This window comes from Aythya fuligula, chromosome 3 (assembly GCF_009819795.1).
Source record: "Aythya fuligula isolate bAytFul2 chromosome 3, bAytFul2.pri, whole genome shotgun sequence".
Taxonomy (NCBI): domain Eukaryota; kingdom Metazoa; phylum Chordata; class Aves; order Anseriformes; family Anatidae; genus Aythya; species Aythya fuligula.
The window spans coordinates 26654335-26674867 of NC_045561.1; the positions used below are offsets into that span (position 1 = coordinate 26654335).

The 20533-nt window shown below is 34.1% G+C and overlaps 1 protein-coding gene across 4 annotated transcripts in view; it reads left to right on the plus strand.

Moving 5' to 3' along the window:
• Window positions 1–20533, plus strand: part of FMN2 (formin 2) — a 154788-nt gene that overhangs the window by 56365 nt on the left and 77890 nt on the right. For all 4 annotated transcript variants that reach the window (XM_032185814.1, XM_032185816.1, XM_032185815.1 and 1 more), the window contains one exon: window positions 8427–8514. In XM_032185814.1, coding sequence (XP_032041705.1) covers window positions 8427–8514 — 88 coding nt within the window. The remainder of the gene's footprint in view (window positions 1–8426; window positions 8515–20533) is intronic.

Genomic DNA, 20533 nt, shown 5'->3' on the forward strand with positions numbered 1-20533 from the left:
AAACATCTGATTTTAATAACAATATTTTTATTGTAAGCTGAAATAAAAATGTATTTACAGAAGAGGCCATGGGGGAGGGGGGACACGGGGACAGGAGAAGAAAAGTTCTAGGTAATCTGAAGGAAGATTTGATAATTTTGGGATGTTTAAGTAGGTGAAGTATTATTCTGGAAAACACTGCTGTTCTGCGTGCAGTTATTATATATGACAGTATACGCGTTTGTGTGTGTATATGTAGATATACACGATGTAATTATTTGTAAATGGTAATCCCTTTTAAAGTGGTAATTTTACATACATTGTTTGCTTTTTCACCCTTGCAAAATATTGTTTCTATTTTTTCCTTAATATGATTATCTGCAATATCTTAAGACAATATAAATCAATAATTCTTGAAAAAAAACATATTGCATCTTGCTTTGGGTGAAGGAGATATTAAAATCCATTCCAGAACCATAAAGAAAGAGGAAAAATGAAGGGTTAATATTTATTTGTGAATGTAGCTGATTTTATTCCTACTGTCTCTTGTTTGGTGCTATGACAAAAGCTGTGATATATTTTCCTTTGATAATACGCGTATGTCAAATTCTCAGCTGCTGTAAATGTGTGCAGGCTCACTAAATGGGAATGCCTACTTAATCTTCAAAGAAAGCCCTTTATGGGCTATATTATAGGTGGAGCTGCCATCGCTACCTATTAAAATGGTATGGCTTTCATTATAAGTTATAACTTCGCCAAAAGTTAGCTCTTGAGCTGCAATTTTTTTTTTGTTGCTTTTTTTCCCCACACTGGGTGTCTTGTTCGTTTTTCCAATGTTTTTTAAAAAAAAGAAAAAGAAAAAAAAGAAAACAGCCTGGTTTTGCTCATGTCCACATAGCTCTATAGGCTTGAAATATGTAAAAATGTTATCAGCTACATGCCTTCTATAAGTTCTATAAAGGGTTGCTTAAATTTCACTATTTTCCAAGTTTTATGAAATCTCAGTTCCTGTAGCTTGGAAGAGATTTCAGATATAATTCTGAAGACTTTTTCCTAATCTTGTAGTGGTAGATTGGAAAACAGGGACTGAGGGGGGAGATTAAGATGAATAACTGAGGGGGGACTGAAGAACAGAGGAGATCTGACAGATGTAAATATACATGTAGAGCAAGGTAGGTATAAATCTATGTCACCTCTTACTCCATCTAAAGTAATTTCTCTCAAAAACCTATTATGAATCTAAGTATTCTTGATGTGGGTGGTTCCTGTCAGCAAATAGTGTACCTCATCAAGACTACACTGTTTAACCAAGTAAAGGATGAAAACTTGCTTTTGGATTGTCTTGTTCAACCACTCTGTCTAGTTACAGTATCAATCTTAGTTACCTGTCGGGATAGAATTTTTCATAGGCTGTATTCCATACCTGCAGCAGGCTGTGGAATGAGCACAGTTCTTAATGATGAACCCTGGTTAGTTAGTAAATAGAGCTGATACCAGAGTAACAATGTTTTTATTGGTAGTTGCAGCACTTAAAAAAAAAAAAAAAAAAAAAAAAACATGTAATCAGAAAAGCAGGAAGAAAAAGGGTTATATTTTAATTAAGGCAAATACTAAAGAATGATGTAAATTCAATATTAAAAACTTAATTATATGGAGAATGTTGGCTAGTGTACACCAAATAGATAGTAGAAAAGTAGTGTATGATGAGAAAATCTTAATATGACTGTCAGCATAACAGGTAGACAAAAGGGACTGAATTGAGTTGCACAGATTTCTTTCCTAACTTTTGAATCATTGTCTTAAAAGCCTTCCTGATGATCTTTTAACTGTATTTCTGAAAAATAATACACACTTAAATCTAGTGAACTTTTCAAGTACAGACCATGTGTTTATAATCTATCACGTAAATGAAAGAAAAATGTTGAAGATATTCTCATATGGAAAGTCCACTATTAATCTATTGACATTAAGATTTTAATCTCCTACTTCCACCCCAGAAAATAAATAATAGGTTACTGAAGTTTCATTCTGTTTCAAAAGCTTTAGATGCAAACAAGATGTATCAATAAAAGTGTTTTGTTAATGATTTCAGCATTTTTGAATTCTTAAGTTGAACATAAAGAAGCTGTGGTAATAGAATACCCCTAGGAATAAAATACCACATAAAAATAAGTATAAATTGGTAAATACAGTAAATGCCACATTGAATTAACAGATAAAAGATTATTCATGTTTATTCATTAACAAGGAAGACATGAAGGGAGAAATATATATATATATTTATTTTTTTTTTGAAAAGGAGGATTAGTTTCCTCTGCAAATAGGTGAGGCACTGTCTTAGGGAGTTTTCTTATCCACATTTATTGATCAGTGTCACTGGCACAACTGTTTCTTGTGATTTTGTGCATTCTCCAGGCAGTTGGGGTTCTGTTGCCCTGACAGACAGGAATTATGGAAGACTTGTCTGATATGTTGCTTTTTATTTGTACATAAATATGTAATGATGTTATTTATGAAATTAAATATCTCATTTGTTTTGCTTGTAAGACTGATTTTTGAGACACTGTTTTTTTTAATATGGTATCTTTTTTTTACCTCTGCTTTTCTTCTTTATGTGGCTTGTTGGATATGTTGTTGCTATATGACTTTTTATTTTTCTTGTTATTGCATTATCTTCAAAATTCTTTGTTGCAAGCACAATATTACCTGACTGCATCCATGTATCAAATTTGTGCCTGTTCAGGCTTCCCAGGTTGATGGTTTCTAACTATGTACGTTTCTTATTCTTGTTTCCTATTACTGCTTTCTTGTATTTAGATCACAGATTTGTTTCTCTATTCTGTATGTGTATCCTCATCTGAAATATTCTGCTGACCTATTGGCTTGTTTTAGCTGCTGCTGCTTAAAAGCTTACATATTCTGCATGAACAAGAAGGGCTATGCTCATTTCTTAACCAGAGGTGCAATGTAGAGTGCCTCATTGTGTTCCTTTATGAATTGGAAGATCTATGTAGGGGAAGGTCATAGTGAAAGTTTGTTGAAGTAAAGGGTAAAGTAGGCTTTGGGTTGAAGTGAGTGAGCGGTGGCTGTTCTGTGAGTTTGAAAGCTGCACATCTAAAAAGAGTAACCCAGATCTTGAATCCCAGCAGAAATAGCTGCCAGCCTGGGCTGTGTACAATTCTTGGTGTACCTAAAACCATCAAGTTGAACAGACATCTTAGTTACAGACATCTTTCAAAGGAGACTGGTGATCACACATTTCCATACAGTACTTCTGTATCTTTCAAATACATTCTTATCCATCTCAGCCTGAATGGCTGAGAGGACCATGGTGCATTTCTAACTCTCTCAGTACAAGGGCTCAGTGCACTGGACATTGTAGCGTTAGGCGCCATCAAGGGAAAAAGGAAGAGAGCATGGATATATGACTTTTTTTTTTCCTCCCATCTCTCTGCCTACCTTTGTTGTGCTAAGAAGGTAAGAAGCAAAACTTTTTAGTGCAGTAGATTTTACATCTGATCGGGAAAAAAAAAAAAAAAGGAAAAACAAAAAAGCAAAAAAAGGTTACTTCAGAATTAAATGTGTAGATTGAATGGGTTTCACCTAAAAATTTGAGATTTGTACACTGAATGGGATGGTTTATTTGAGAAAAAAAAAAAAAAAAAATCTGTTTAACTTGTGTGAGTGTACTTAACTGTATTTCTATCAGATCCTAACTGACTTTAAAAGCTAAACAGATTTTTGGTGTCAGCCTGAAAATCAAGTTGTTAAAATTATTTTTTAGTTGTTGTTTTTAAAGTATCAAAAGGCTTTAGATGAGAGTGTTGATTTTGCTGATGATGACTTAGAGTTTAATGCACATTTTTCCTTATGGCTATATTTTGTTGCTTAGTGCTGATCAGTACAAACAGCAACAACAAAAAGCTGCTAAAGAAAAGCAGACAGCTGTAATTGAAAGGTTTCACTGGGATTTGACTGTAACCATATGTCTTCCCTTAAAAGTGGGAATACTAAAGCTTTTCCTATAGTGGGTTTTTCTGTTTGTATTTAAGATCATGGAATATCTCCCACTAGGTATAGTAAATAGCCTATTGATTTCTCACATTTCTGCTTTTTACCTCCATCTTTTCACTTATCCTTTTTTTCCTTTTTTTTTTGTCTTCATGATTTGATCAATTAATATTTTATGAGATAAAGAAATTGGGCATGCAACATCTCTTGCAAAAATTATCAAAAGATGTAATTGCATTCCTAACGTGAGTACACAGTGACAAGGTTGTTCACAGCAGTTGGGCTGATGACCTGCAATAAAAAAAAATGCTGAGTGCATTGCAGACCATGCATGAAAATTCTAGTTTTAATACTTAATTTCTGATGATATTTTAGCTTGTTGGATTTTTATTTTTTAAGAGGTTATATTTTAGGCTGTCACTTGTGTTATTAATCAACCCATGGAGATATTCTGACAATTATAAACAGAAGAGGTAAACAATTAGAAACTAAAATTTTAAGTACCTCAATCCTTTAGATGATGAAAGAAGGAGTAACTGTAATTGTGGTACACAAAAATGAGTCAAACTGTCAAAAAAGAGCTTTAGGTATGAAAAAAATAACTTCCTTGTGATGCATATTTAATGTAGATAATTTAAACTTTGCTATGTATCTCCATTCCCCACTCCGGTCCTTAAAATTAATATTGTGATTATTTTAATGGGGGAAATTTAAGCACTTTTGAGTCTCCAGTTGAGGAACACAATGATTCTGTCTTATTACTGTGTATCTGAATCTAAGCTAGTAATTTTTCTAAGCTAAGTAATTCTTCAAATGAAGTGATATAAATCAAGTTCAATTAAATCAGTACATGCAGTCAGCACAGATTGTCTTTTAGATAGTCAGGAATGAGTGTTATTTTATATGTAAGTAGAAATGTTTGATCTCCTGCTGCACCAAAATTCCTCAGTACTTGGCATAGTGCCTGTTTCTCCTCTCACACCATCACTAGCCAGAAGTCACTTCTGGATTTACCTTAAAGGAAAATAAACTCAGAAGAGCGTTACATTATTCTGTTTATATCTATAAGGAGCCAAGGATATCCACGTGAAAGATGTGATGGGTCCAATTCTTTGACTGTATATTTTACAAATGTAAAATTTTACATTTGAAATACACTGAAATCCATAGAAAAGAATTGTTGAAATAATGCTTCGTCAGATGATTTCTGCATTACTGCCATGATCCAGTTTTTAAAGATCTGGTTTGGAACTTCCGTATTTCTGTATCCTCTCTGCAAAAGTTACAAGCTACAAGTATTTGTACAGGGGAGTTTCCTGCTTATGAGTTTTTGTACTCTTCTGTAGTTTTTCTTAGCCAGTGAGAACCATGGAATAATTTTTTGCTTAATGCTAGCGGTCAAAATCGGAACCAGAGAACGAAGCATTTCAGAATTCCATGCATTAACTAAATATTATTCTGGGGAAAGGGAATCTTTGTATTTTTGCTTCAGGGTTCTCATCAAACATGTGTCTTGCATTACCTTTCACTAAATATCTTTTTGACTGTTTTTGCTTGTGTTAAACAATCAGGAACAATTTGGCATGTAGTTTGTTTACTGCTTAATGATGAAGACTACTCAACAATTAGAAAGTTTGTCCTGGAGTTTAGGCTTCAGATAACATCTCTAGCTTCCTTTTTATTTATTTTCAAATTTGTTTAAAACACAAAGGTCCAGGACCCAGACTAAAAAGGAGTTGTGTATTGTGTCTGAGGCTTTAGATCTTGTAGAGATTGGATTTATCAATCTTCTGGTGTTTCGCCTTTAAATGGCGTCACTAGTCTGTGGCCTGTAGGCCTAGACTGCAGCTGATTTATTTCATTGTTTTATTTTTAGTGGGAATTGCTTTAGGCACTTATGCTAATATTCATATTTTCTGAATTAGTGTTTTATTGTTACAACCATTCTATTGGAAAGCTCTAATATTCATGCAATTTACTAAAAATGGGAATGAATGAATGAAGATGAGTATAAAAGTTGACTTAGAGCATACATTTTTAAATAAAGCCAGATAAAATCTGTAGTTGCTATATAAAAATGCTTTACCTGATGCTATTCTGCACACCATTCACCTGACTCTTTTTGGTACTTTTTGATGAATAATCAGAATTTTGGTAGAAAGGGTGACCTATTGTGCATAGGGACATCACTTTTTTTTTTCCCTGTTATCACAGGCAGAATGCATCAGTCAGTAAATAATTATCCTTTTATTCAGCAGGTCTCTTTAAGAATAAGCCTCTTCTTTTTTTTTCTATTAACTTTTAGATCAAATTGCTGTTAGAGAGCAGGACTCAAAGGCATTTACCGGGCCTCTAAATCTGGTCCTGTAAGAAATCACATTCTAATCCGCACCACAAGCACCTAGTTGCTTTATTTTGTGGCTCCTTTTTTTTTTTTTCGTCTTGCTTTGGTTCCCTTGCTATATTTGTAGTCCTCACGTTGGTAGTTCTGAGATTTAGATTGATGATGAGTGGTAGAAATAGTGTTTTCACAATATTAAGCTAATATAGTAGTATGTGGGTACTGCTAATAGCTTCTTCTCACAGCGATTTCTCATATTATTTGTCCTAGCTTTATCTAAGTTATGGGCTTAAAATAGATTTATGTTCCTTATAGGAAACATTTAATAATTATAGCCTATTAGAAGGCTAGTGTAGGATATCTTAGTTATATTTTTCTGAATTATAATAGTTTTCCTTCATAAAATTTGTCTGTTATATCCTATTCTGTAAAATTTTGATTTAGTCCATTTGACTTCAATTTTTAATTTCCTAATATATCACATGTGCTAGATATTGCCTAGGCACATGCTAACTTCTGACAGATGACATCAATATCTGTGCCTTGGATTTGTTTCTTTAACCTTTGATCTACAGTTATGACATACCTGATTTCTAATTTTAATTTTTTTGTTGTTGGTGGTGGTGGTGTTGGTCGTTGTTGTTTTGTTTTTTTTTTCAGTTCATTTGCAGGGAGCAGTATTTTTCACTTTGCTGTAATCAGAAATCTGTTAGGAATCTATCAGGAAAGGAAAATGAAATACCTGACACACTGTTGGTTGTGTAGGTTCAAGGTTGCCCAGTCAAGCACATTATCAGGAAACCCATTCTGCAAGCACTGTGACTTTAGCTTCCTTTTCTAGGCAGGCCCTAGTGGAAGAGTTCTGTGTCATGGTTTTACTTCTCTTCAGCTGCAGCTCAGACATCAACTTACAAACTTGTGTGTGAAAACTTGATTGAATCAAAGGTGGCCACAGGGTGGCCATCTTGTGGGTACTTTTATACATTTTAAGATGTGGATTGGATTTTGACATTCGTTACTCAAGCTATCTTATTTTTTTACATAATCTAATTTCTTCTAATTGATTACGAAATTATTTTTTTCAGTGGGTCTGTAGGTGATACAGCATCTCAATGCTAATATAGAAATTACGTAACTTGAAAAAAATATGTATGTACTACCTGACTGAAATGTAAAAATAACTTGAATTTACAGATCAAATTGTTTTTTTTCGCCTTTCCTCCAAATAATTGACAAAGGTTTTTCTTCAGCATGTTTAGTACAATGTAAAACTTACCAAACTGAGTTGATTAAATATTAACCTCTTTCATCTGTATAATGGTTATAGCCCTACATTGAAAATGTCTTTATCTAAATTCACATTGTTTTACAGATATGGATCCTTTTCTGGCATTACTTGCTTCTCATATTAGTGATGTAAAATTTACAGCCAGCTTAATTCAAATAGACTGTCTTCCACAGGATTCTAAGCTGTGAATTACTTGTTGCTTTTATGCTTGCAAAGCAAATATGCACAAAAAAAATATTTTTCAGTGGCTAATTTTAACTCCCTAGAGCAAGAAATTTTGAGGACTTTTTTCTATTATTTAAAAAATAAATAAATAAAAAGCTTTGAGACCTTCTGTATTCCCTAAAAGTGATCAAAGAAAATACCAATATGTACGTGGTTATTTTGCTTTTTAAATAAAATTCATATTGGCGCCTACTACGTCAAACTTTCAAATAAAATACAAATTCTCACAGTTCTAGCTTACATCAAAGATGGAAATTATTGTGTGGTTTTTGGAAACCAAAGCATTTCCAAGATAGACACAGTTGGATTTTTTTATATGACAGCCTGTTTCATACACTTAGTAACATCAGTGTGAAGTTGAAAGTGTGCATCCTGATGAAGAATGAAGTCTAGGGGAAATTTTATAGTGACTCTTTTAAGATTAAAATTCAGCTAGATGACATTTACACTTGTGATGGATTTGTGCAGTTGAAACACTTAAAAACAATAAAAATACTCACTATTAGTTTGTTATTAGTAATACAAAATATCTTGTAACATTTTAATGCAGGTGGATACTAATAGATGGGTTTCTTTTGGCAGGTTGTCAAGTTGTTAAGTAACAAAAGATCTCAAGCTGTTGGAATATTAATGTCTAGCCTTCATTTAGACATGAGGGACATTCAGCATGGTAAGTGAAATAGTTATTGTTGATTCTAGCTTAGATTGCATTGTTAATAATTTGGAAATGCTTATTATATTTATCTTTTGATAGGTCAAAAAAATCAAGAGGGTTTTTTCACACTTTAATTTTCTGAAAATATCAGATGTCATTCCCCCTCCCCCCCCCCCCCCCCCCCCAGTAACGTATTCTGCGTAGAAAACAAATATTGATAATTTGCAGAATTGCCTCCCACAGTTCTGGGCATCAACTACCTGAGTGGTGTGAAATCTAGACTCTTTGATTTTGGTCTTTCTGTGGAAGAAAGTTTGTTTCTCATTCAAAGATCCCAAAGGTATATCCAGAAAAATGAATTGTAACATTGGATTGTTTTGCTGTCTAAAATAGTTCTTATATTTGGATTAGCACAAACTGGAGTTGTTTCATCTTCAACAGCTGTTTATAATGGGAGATTTGTTGGAAGGACTGTAATACTTCTCACATTTATGCTAAGAGACAGTAGTGCAAAAAGGTGAAAAGTGGAATTGTATTTATATTCAGACCATCCTTTATGTTTCCCAAAGGCTTTGGATAGATTTGAAGCAGACTGAACTGTCCTGTGAAGTGCCAGCCTATCTATTAAATAAATGTGGTTTCAAGTATAACACAGACTTCATAAATCACAAAAACATCTTGTGAACTTTCTAGGCTACGTATTTACAGCCATGCATTCAGTTTACTATGATTTGCTTATTTTGTGAAATTATTCATAAATAGAAGCAAATTTCAGTGCACTCTGTCAGCTAATGAGTAACTCTTAATCACAACTTTAAGTTTTTATTAAACTGTTTTGATGGTTACTAGACTTCCTCAAGCTGAAGCACTTAAGAGCAAGGCGCCAGTACTGGCGCCAAGAAGTACTTGGTATTTCCAAAGCTGGCAGATGTAGTTCAGTTAAGTCATAGAGCAAAATCTGAAAACAATGATATGGTCCTTTCCTTCAGTCAAATATTCAACTTGGTTTCAGTTAATAATGAGAACCTTATGAACAAAGGAGTCCGCCTAACATCTGTGTCTGTGGTAAAGCCAACACAAGTTCATTGAAAATTTGCTTGCTTAACATGCAACACTAACAATAACATGGCATGAATGTCAGTAGTTGAAGGGGTCAAACAATATTATGCTTAACCTTTATCCTACTGCAATATTAAGTACACGTGATCATCTAACAGCTATGTGCAGATTTTGTATATTCCTCCTTCAATAGCTGCTTTTTAAAAGCAATAGTTTTTGCAAAGGAGATTTTAGTAGTGTTTTTACTTCCTAGCTGTTCAGAAGTGATTGAAAAAATATAAGAGAATTTTTTTCTGATGGGATGACTTTGGGAAATTCTTGGAAGATCCTTTTGTTAAAAATGCTTTTGTTGCTTTTTGTTTAACATAAAATAGGCATGCAAGAAAGGTGTTGAGGAAGAGAAAAGAAATTCATGTGTTGGGAGTAGGAAAAATAGAGCTGAGATCTCAACAGAAACATTTATGGCATTGGTAACTCCATGCAGAGTTTTCTGAGTGATCTAGCCATAGAGTCTGTGAGAGAAGTTATAAAATCATAGAATATTTAGCTTCACCTTTATGTATGTACTATTTTTACTAGTTTGTTAGACGAGTAAGGATTGAGAGAGAGTGTTTCATAGCTTGCTTATCTGCTACAGTTTGAATAGTCTAATGAGGAAGTGCTATCAAAAATTAAAATGTTGAAATAAAAAGCTGCATTAGCAAAATAATGATATATTTGCTTTTATATACATTAAGATTCAAGATGCATGAGAATAAGTACAGTAAAATAATGGATCAGTGTTTGGTCCTCTAGCCCAGGACTTGAGTAGTCTTCTTGAGGTTTTACTTTGTTTACTGTATAATGACATGAAAATTTACTTCTATCTTGCTCAGTACAACACAAGAATTTTTTTTATTTTTGTGAATCTGAAAGCCAGTCAAACAAAACATTTTTCCCCCACTTTGACTATTTGTGGCACCAGGAAACTTTCTTCATAGGCATTTTTCTGAATATCTCTTTTATTACATCTAAAGGATATCTGGTGGAAGTAGAGTTAATGAATATAAAAATATGTGAATTGCAGAAAAACTGTAGGGATTTTTGTTTGTTTTTACTGACCTAGAAAAATACCGAGAAAGAGGGGAGAGTATTTCAACGCAGTGTGGTATTCAATCTGATATTCCTTGGTTTGCATGCTATTGTGTTTTATTTTTCTAACAGCTTAGACAAATTTCAAAATGTTACAGAAACAGAAGGGAAAACAATTGTGATAGCTATGAGTTCACCTAATACATTTATGATTTCAAGTTTTAATCCACACTGTTTTTAATTAAAATGCTAAAAATACCTTGAAACCTGGCCTAATGTTCTAAAGGTTGGTGGGTTTTTTTGGTTGGTTGATTTTTGGAGTTAAAAAAACATAGGTGAAATATTGTCTGTAAAAATGATCTTTGAAAGCTTGTTTTGGAAACTTGAAAATTTCGGATTTTTTAAAATGATCTAGAACATTTAGTGACTTTTTCGTGCATGTGTGATCAGATGTCATTGAATGGAAGATCTTAGACTACTGCACTATTAGCTAAATAGATTTTGATGATGATGATATTGTTAAGTGTCTGCTGGAAGAATTGCATTTGTTTGCTCCTGACTTTGCGTTGGGATTAGTAAAACAAACTCCAAAATCCTGGCTGCTGTTTAAATATTTTTACAGTGTGGAAGGAGCAGAGCGTATTTGTACTGAGCTCTAGTACATGTTTCTAGTAGTGCTGTCAAGTAGGATGGTTTGATTTCTTGTTCTTTTTGTTATGTTCTGTTTGTGTTTTTGTTGTTTTTCTTTTTCTTTAATTCTAATTACTAACAGAACTTCCAGCTAATTTACCCAGTCTAGGCTAGAAACTGTAGGAATTGTAAGAAATGTTCTCTTTAAATTCAATGCCATTTTTCTGTTATTAGTATGAAAATTAGTCCTCACGGTTTCTCTGGTTTCATGCAACATTTTGCTGACACCTATTCCTTATACACCTATCAACTATGCAAAACACTTAATCCAGATATTTTGCTTGCTTTTTATGTTCACTGTACCACAAATCTCCCTCATTCATCCTATCCAGTGTTATGTTCTCACTGGAAATACACATGCATTTGGCAGCATGATACAGCCAAAGCTTGAGAAATACCAAACAAGCACTTACATATTTTTCTTTTATAGCTCAGATTTTTTTTCCTATTTTTTCTTTGTGCTTAAATTTGAGATCCCACAAGATTGCAGTAAACTGTATTTAGTAGTCTATGATTAACACCCCATATGTTAGTATATAATTGCATGCTAAGCATGTCTCTTAAATACCTTCAAACACAAGAAATAGCTACAATTTCAAATGATTGTTATATGTTGCCCAGAACATAGTAGTCAGTTCCCTCCCTGATCAATTAGTTATAAGGATACAGTATGTCCTCTGCTTGTTTTTATCTTTATGCATGTTAACAAGTGCAGTAGCAATAGCAAAAACTTCTAATACATAAGGGAAAAATGCAGAAGAAAAAAAAAATAAAATAAACCAAAGATGTCAAATAGAAGGAAAGCAAATTTTATGTTTCATGAAAATGTTATATTCCCTACATAGTCAGATTTTATACAGCATTTATTTTCAGAATAGAAATTAATCTTTTGTTGAACAAAGTTATCTTAGTCTGAACATGTCTTGTAAATGTTGAAAGAAGACTGGCAAAAACAACATAAGCAAATCTGTCTTTTGAACTTCTCTGTAATCTTTTCCAATTAAGTAAGTTTCTTTTAACGTGGTTTATCATTTCAGGCATTGCGTTACTTCTGATATTGCTGCAATAGTGTAACTGTTTCTCTAAAGCTTTGCATACTGCCTCCTGGTTGCCCTATTTCTGTTGAAAGTAGTTTAGAGACTTCTGCATCAGATCCACCCCTCCCTTCCCTTTCTAAGGACATCCTCATTTAATAATAGCTATTTTTCTGTGATGCTTGTAGTCCACAAAATTTGGTAGAGGTACCTGTCTTGATCTGATAATTGGGAGGAAAAAAAAAAGTACAGAAGACCAAAGCTATTTGTGTTACAGCTCTCAACTCATTGTTGGTCAGTGATACTATGAGAGAAGGAAAGAAAGGAAAAAGAGCTGTGGAGAGGTAGGCAGGTTCACCTACTAGTTGTTAAAGCCTGACCTTTTAATCTGGATTGGAGATTATTTTACTGAAAGTTGTGTTCCACTACTAACAGAGGTACAACTGTGTACAACAGACATAGTTTCTGCTCTGAATTCAAAAGACAACTGTGCAGGAAGTGGATGAACATCCAATGTTAATGGACAAAATAAATGCTTAATCTTTAATATGAGGCTATTTGTGATAGATGAACACGAGAGAATCTTGGTTTTGTTTTCTCATTTGACTGCTCACATAGACACAAATGATGAGCTGGGAAAAACTTTGTCAAACACTAACTGAATTATTTCACTGGAGGAGGAGGGAAAATCTCTCATGCTGCATTATTTGAAGGTTCTGTGCAGGAATTCTTTGCTCTCATTAAACTACGATGTAGTCTACATCTATGTGTAGAGATGCTCTAAATGGAAAGCATTCAGGAAAAAATGACTCAATCTGGAAACTAAGACTCAACATTAGTTTATCATATTAAAGGTCCAGAGGTACTCTATTCAGTATTTATCAGTATTTATTGTTAATAGGACATTAACAGTACATGTCTATAAATGTAATCACTTTAAACTCATAGAATCAAATTATTTATCAGGAATGGATATCTTCTCAGAATGCATTTTACGGTTTAAACAAATTAAGTTGTAAAATAACATGATTGGTTCAAGTTTTTTGGACTTTGTTAAACTAGAAGACAAACTAGATGACCAAAATTCTAATTTCTGTCATTTTAGGTTATGAATAGAATACAAAGTCCTGAAGTAGATATATAGATCAGTTTTTAGGCAAGGTAACAATTGTGCATTTTCTTAAAGGGATGATCCATAAAGTGATTATAGTCTGTGTAAGTTAATTACAAAGTTAGAAACTTTACCTGTTCTGGTTTATTTATTTTTATTTTTATTTTTTTATTTTTTATTTTTTTTACTTTATCAAATATTGCGCATTTTGACAGCTTAAAAACTTTTTCAAGATCTAGGGTCAAGCTTCCCTTTGATAGCCTTTCCAATGTGTGTTTAGATCCTTCCAAGACACCACAAAGAAAAAGGTTTGTTGGTTTGGCCTTTTTCTGTCTTGTGCATTAGCACTTCCTTGAACCTTGATAGCATTAAAAGCCAGTCCCAAGTAGTGATAGAGAAGGGACTGGAAGGGACCTATCCTCTGAGATATTCTGAAGGCTTATTCCATTGATCATGGGGCAACAAAGCTGCCCCATGGGGTTAAGTTGTTAGAAGTCAAGGAAAAATATAACCTCAGTTATTTTTGCCTATACATGCAAATGAATATATACTACTAATATATATTATAATAGCAACAAATCCAGGTATGAAGGACAGAAATGTTCACATCAAGAAAGGAACCAAATTTTGGTTTCCATGCAACACGCTTTTGGAATTTACAATTTAAAAATATGTTTATAGAACTAAATACATTTTTCTGTAATGCCAAATACATTTTAAATAAGGAAAAATTATATTGAAATTTTTAACAATATTTGAATCGGCAGAGACTAATTATTGCCACATTGGATAGTTTGGCTAATTAAAAATTTTTGTTGTTGTTAAAAACATATGAATGTAATTTAATAGAAAAGTTTTGTAAGAAATGTAAGAACTGTAACTGCATTGTTTGTCTGTTGTTTCATTCGAAACGCTTTATTTTTTTCTTGGAAGTCTGATTAACTTTGCAGCATTGAACAAAAAGTTTCAGGAAAGTTCTGTTCTACCCAAAGAAAAAAAAATCACTACTGTTATTTCTTATTTGTGTACTGTGTAGTCAGTCACTTGTGAGAGGGATGACTATGAAATTCTGAGTAGAAAAGCAATAAAATGCTTGCTGTTCACATCAGTACCATGCAAAAACAGGGAAGAAAGGAAATATTTTTACAGAATACAAAATGAAGAAGGAATCTTCTTCAGTGCCATATTTTTATGTATTGCTGAACCAAAGAAATATTTTAACTTTATGAACATTATGAACATCTTATTAATTGACTTAAGAATTTACGAAGCAGGAACAAATCTCTTCTTGCAATAGCGTTTTGTAATGCAGCTCTTTAGTCACACATTTTTTCATTGAGTTGAAAGGTTTTGGAGGAAAGGATGCTTGCCACAACATTTAGTGATGTGTTTTTTAGGCTTAAATATATTTATACATATGCTTTCAGATGTATAAAAAAATAAATGCCTCATGTCTACAGAAGTTAGAATCTAATCTCAATCCAAATTAATAAAAATGAAAACAGTAAAACTTGCAAAATGGACCCATACTTTTTTTATCATTAGTTGTATGCATTTTTTTCCCTTCTTATCATTCCTTGCTTAAGAAAGAAATTAAAATTGTATACTGTATTAGGCCAAATAAAGATCTGTCTAGCTTAGTACACAATCTCCTGTGTGGATAGCAAGGAAGTAGGAGAAAACAGAGTGGCACTGACTGAATTTCATGTAATTTTATAGATCTCTATCTTTTTTTTTTTTTTAATTTTTTTTGCAGTAGTAGTCTTTCTCTAAACAAATTGAAAATTTTGTTGGAAAGACCTTCACACACACTGCCTATATTTCTGTTCTTCCCTGTCACCAGTCTACCATCCATAGCTCTCTTTCTTCTCTTTGCAAAAAAGTTGACTAGCTCTGCAAGTTATTTTTCAATATTTATGTGCACTGTGTGCCTATGACACAGTAGGCTGAAACTTCTGTTTCAGTCTCCATTTTTCTATATTACTGATGTTTGCCCTTTAACTGTTGCTAATCATTGAGCTTGTGTTTTCAGAAACCTATGAAAAAAGTGTTTTGTTTTTTTTTTTTTTCCCAAGGGCTGCTGATTTTGTATCTTTCACTGTTTTTACATTTGGATTCTTTTTTTTTCCATGTACTTTACTTTGCTTGTATTGACATTGAAAGAGATCCTTCTGCACATGCTTGCACTTAGCTTTAAACTGGCTAACTTTTATTATCTGCAAACATTATTACCTCACATTCGTTAAACAATACAGGAACCAGCAAAGATCTTAGTATGACCCCACTGCTACAACTCTCTATTTTGAAAATTCATCAATCATTTTTGTAGGTGATTTTTTTTTTTCTTAATCAGTTTCTATATTTACACTAAGTAAACTTTCCTTTTTATCTCATGACAGCATTTTTTTTTTTTCCTAGAGCCTTAGGTAAGAAGGAGCCTCATGCAAATGCAGTATTAATCTGACCACTGCTGTGCCTTGGTTGATTCCACTAGGAGAGTCCCATTCAATTTGTTGCTCATGGGTATCCACTACAAAACAACATGCAACCTTTCTCACTACATTGTGTTTCTCTGTGTTTGAAGAAGCTGTTCTTCCATATAATACATGGACACTTTCCAGGCACAGAATTCAGACTGACTGGTTTGGAATTTCCAGCATCATCTCTAGAATCCTCTTAAAATCTGCATTTGTATGCTCTGAAATTCATCGGTTTAAGATGGTGCCCGAAACACATCACTTGAGAGATGTAGATCTTGTATTAGAACATCTTTGACCTTTTCTGTGGTAGTGAATCCTAACACAAATACTTTGTTTAATCTTTTCTGATTCTCCCTTTGTGCTCTCTTTACAGCCAGATTATCTGTGTGCCCAACTGTTTCCTGTCAGGCTTCCTACATCTGATGTGTTTGAAAGCAATTTTATTACTAGCTTTATGCATTTGGCAAGTTGCTTTTTTGTTCTCGTCCAATTTACATTGAACTTATGACACGTTTTGCTTTTCTATTTTCTTTGGCTGATTTCCACTTCTTGAAAAGTATTGTTTACTTACAGGTGTCTCCCATGCTCTTCTGTTTAATCATGTATGTGGTTTTGAGGAGAAGAGACGCTGGGGATATGGAAAGATTAGGAAAAGACTGTTAGGAAAAGTGTTGCTTCAACTCTTGGTATTTCTACCTACTTACTTAGAGTAGTAATTGCAATATCCTAAAATCTACACTCTGCACGGATCTCAGATATGTATTTCAGATTAACCCTTCCACTGTTATGTTTTGTATCTTGCATATTATGGCTGTTAGTGTTTAGAAGTCATTATCAAAATGCCTGCTGAATGATTTGTAACAGGGTACTAACTGTGCTCTTTGTATTTCAGCCTAGGCTCCCTGGGTAGGGAGCGTGGCAAATCTGTTTCAGTTCATCACTTTATTTTTACTGACTCTCACTTCCTCAAGTGTTCACTGCCACTCTTCTGCAGTAGCTGGTTATGGCACCATGTTCAACCTTTTATTACGCGCCTGGCACTGACGATCTTCCTTTGGTCTCATGTGGAACATCCATTGCATCCATTGGTTAACAAAAACGTGCCGATCGCAAACACCAGCAGACAGGCCACTGCACAGCAGCGTACCACAGAGCCGCCCCGGACCTGGCTCTACCCCTCACTTATTTTGCATTTCCCTTTTTTTGAATTTCCCCGCCGCTGCCCACCTTCCCCCGGAGGCGCGGCGGGCGGCTCCGCGCTCCCAGCAGCAGGTGGCAATAGCGGCCCGCTGCGGGGCTCAGCCCGGCGCACCTCGGCTCCGAGAGCAGGGAGCAGAGGGGATGGTGCAGAGGTAGGGCAGCGGTTAGTTTGCTGGATCCGGCCGTGATCGACAGGGTAGGAAACAGGGCTGGGAAACTAGGGTTGGATGTTAGAAAATCGCTTTCTACTGCAAAAATGGTGGAACGTTTAGTGTGAGAGCATGCTTTTTTTGTGTGCTAGAGCTATTGTGCCAGTGTTCCTGGATGCTCCTGGATTTTCCTTTCTTTCTCTTCTTTGTCATGTTCTGTCATGGTCTCTGGATAATGAAAGATTAAGATTTATTTCCATTGTTCTGCTGTTCCACAGGAAACCTCCCTATTCGATATACGTTGCATTATATTTCAGTGTAATTTATTTATTTATTTATGAAGCTGCAAATAACTTTAGCTACTTAAACAGGTAATATAGCTCAATGGTATTGAGCTGAAGCAATATAGAATGCCTTTTCTAGTCTTACAGTCATCAGCAGACTGAATCGAGTAACAATACTGAAATAAATATAGGTGAAAGGTTTTTTTGCTGGGCACTGGAACAGGCTCCCCAGGGCAGTGGTCATGTCACTGAGCCTGCCGGAGTTCAAGAAGCATTTGGACAACACTCTCAGAAACATGGTCTGATTTTGGGTGGCCCTTTGGGGACCCAGGCATTGGACTCGATGATCCTTGTGTGTCCCTTCCAATGTGAGATATTCCATGATTCAAAAAAATATATATATTTTTTTTTTCTGGGACATATATATTTTGGTTTTCCACATACCTTTTGATTCTGTTGCAATTCTGGTATGTAATTTTGTTGAGTTTATTAATACCAGGTCTTGAGAAATAGTTTGGAGCGTGAAAAAAGATGGAACTTAAACCATAAACACGCATCGTTCTGCCCTCAGTTATCACAGTATTGTGATTTGAGTTAGTAAAGATGTGTCATCTGTCTTCTACCTAGCCAAAAATCTTGTTGCGTTATTTTAATAATCCCACCATACTTAGAGCATTGACTAAATATCACAAGATCATTACATCATTTTGTTAGCATCTGTAGCTCTTTGACCAAATATTCTGAAGTTACAGTATTAAAGACTTAACATGCATTAGTACAATGAAGGCCATGGTATTTATCCAAACTTCAGGCTGGGCAGACATGGAATATACCAGACTACATCTAAACTGGTCTCTGTTGTGCAAAAAATAAAATTTTAATTTGATTTGCGGAAGAAATTAAAATCTTTATTTTAGTGAGATACTACCGTCTAACAGATGGAAAGGAAAATTTGCTTTTGAAATGAAGCCTCTCAAATGATTTCTTTTTATAATTCTAGAGCAAGAAAAATTGTACTTCAATTTGTGATCATAACCATTGACTATACTGCAATCATGGGTTGATAGGGACTTGCCTGATTTCTGAATCCATGTAAATTTCCATATAATTTTTCTAACTGGTTCTACTACTGCAGATACTGATATCATCATGCACATCTGGCCAGCTTGAACCGTAAGCAAGGAAAGCTTGTTTCTGCACGTGAATTACTGCATATCTTCATGGCTAAATGAATTTCCACTATAATGTGTATTGTAAGTCATCAAAGGTAGCAAAGTTCCATGCAGATGAAATGATTTATGTTTGCTGATGTTAGAGAAGAGTAATGGAGAACTTCAGAAGGACCTAGCAAACACACAGCTCAACTCTAAATTTGTATAGTTTGAAAGAATATTCTGAGCATTTAGTCTGGCTACTAAATAAGACAAGTCATGTAATATTGCCTGCTAATTTCTGGCTCAAGCCATTAGTCTGTACAAATATGAACTTTTTAACAATATAAATGATCTCGAGTTCCAGCTGAAATTCTGACCCTTCAACCCTTTGCTTTCTTTGAAGTTGCTGATAGTTTTGCTATTGACTTTGGTGAGTCTAGGATTTCATACAAATATTTTAAGTGATGTCAGTGTATCTTGCAAAACAATGCTCAAAAGGTTAATTTCACTTACTTTTAACACTTAAAATATTCTTTACAAAGTGAAGTAGTCAGATTAATTTACAGACTTTTTTTTTTTGGTCTGAAATTATGGAGTGATCTAGTTTCAAACATCTCTTGTAGGCGTACATAAGAACAGTGCCTCTCAACTTTATTCTGTATAAGCTAAATAAACAATTCTCCAGAAAGACAGGTTCTTGAGACTTCAGGTTATTCTATTTCCTTTTTTTTTTTTTGGTCTTTGTTCCATCAGCTAGACCTCTTGTCTAAGCAAGACCTCTAGTTTTGACTTCTAGTCACTCCTGTAGAGAGACAAGAAATGTTAAATCAGCCATTGATCATGATTATTGACAGTGTAATCAAGACGATTCTTTGGGTGAGTTTGAGTCTGCTTAGGAAAGAGCAACTTTCTCATTAACAAAACCATGTGGACTTCACTGATAATTAATATATTTATTTTTTTAATATCTTCATTTTCAATGATATTAAAGATATAATTGGCTGCAGAGAACTGAGAGCAGATTTCCATGAAAACTTAAATTACTCTTTCTCATACTGCTTTTTGAACCAGTAATTTTGCAGATGTATATGTTAGTTTTAAACTGATTTAGTGTTGACACTTCAGTCATTTAAAGCAAGTATGCTAAATTGCTACCTGAACCTCTATTTATTGTGGGTAAAGTGAGAGCAGAAAAACTAAGATCCTGAGTGAGCTGCTTTATGTAGAGAAAACCTTTCCTGGACAAATCTATTTCTGGTATCCGCCCAGCTAACTTTATCCAACATGCAGAATGCTCTAGAGTATACCCTTGCCTTTATTATGAGGGATGAATTGTGGTTGCTTTATCTCAAACTAGTGTAGTACCAAAAATCAAGAGGTTCAATGATGGATTGGAAAAATGATTAAAGACTGGAATGTGCATAAGGAACACGAAAAGACTGGGGACTGTTCAGATGTACTCAGGGTCACAGAGCAACGTAACACAGTTCAGAGATCCTGTATAAAAAATAAGTTCCTTCTAGTGATTATGATGACAAAGTAAGAAATATATGATTCTTTTTATAGTTTGAATAATTGAAACCTAAATTTATTCTTGACTTTGCACTACTGTAAACCTAGGTTTCATCTTTGCTTATTAGATCTATTGGATGATTATAAGTAAATCTCTTCCTCTGCATCCTGCATTTTGTTCGTCTTGATAATTTAAAATGAGCTCTATGAAACATGAAAAAATAAGTTGATCTTTTTGATTATGGACTGGACTTCTCAGTAAGCCATGGCTTAGTTGTTTACTTTGAGCT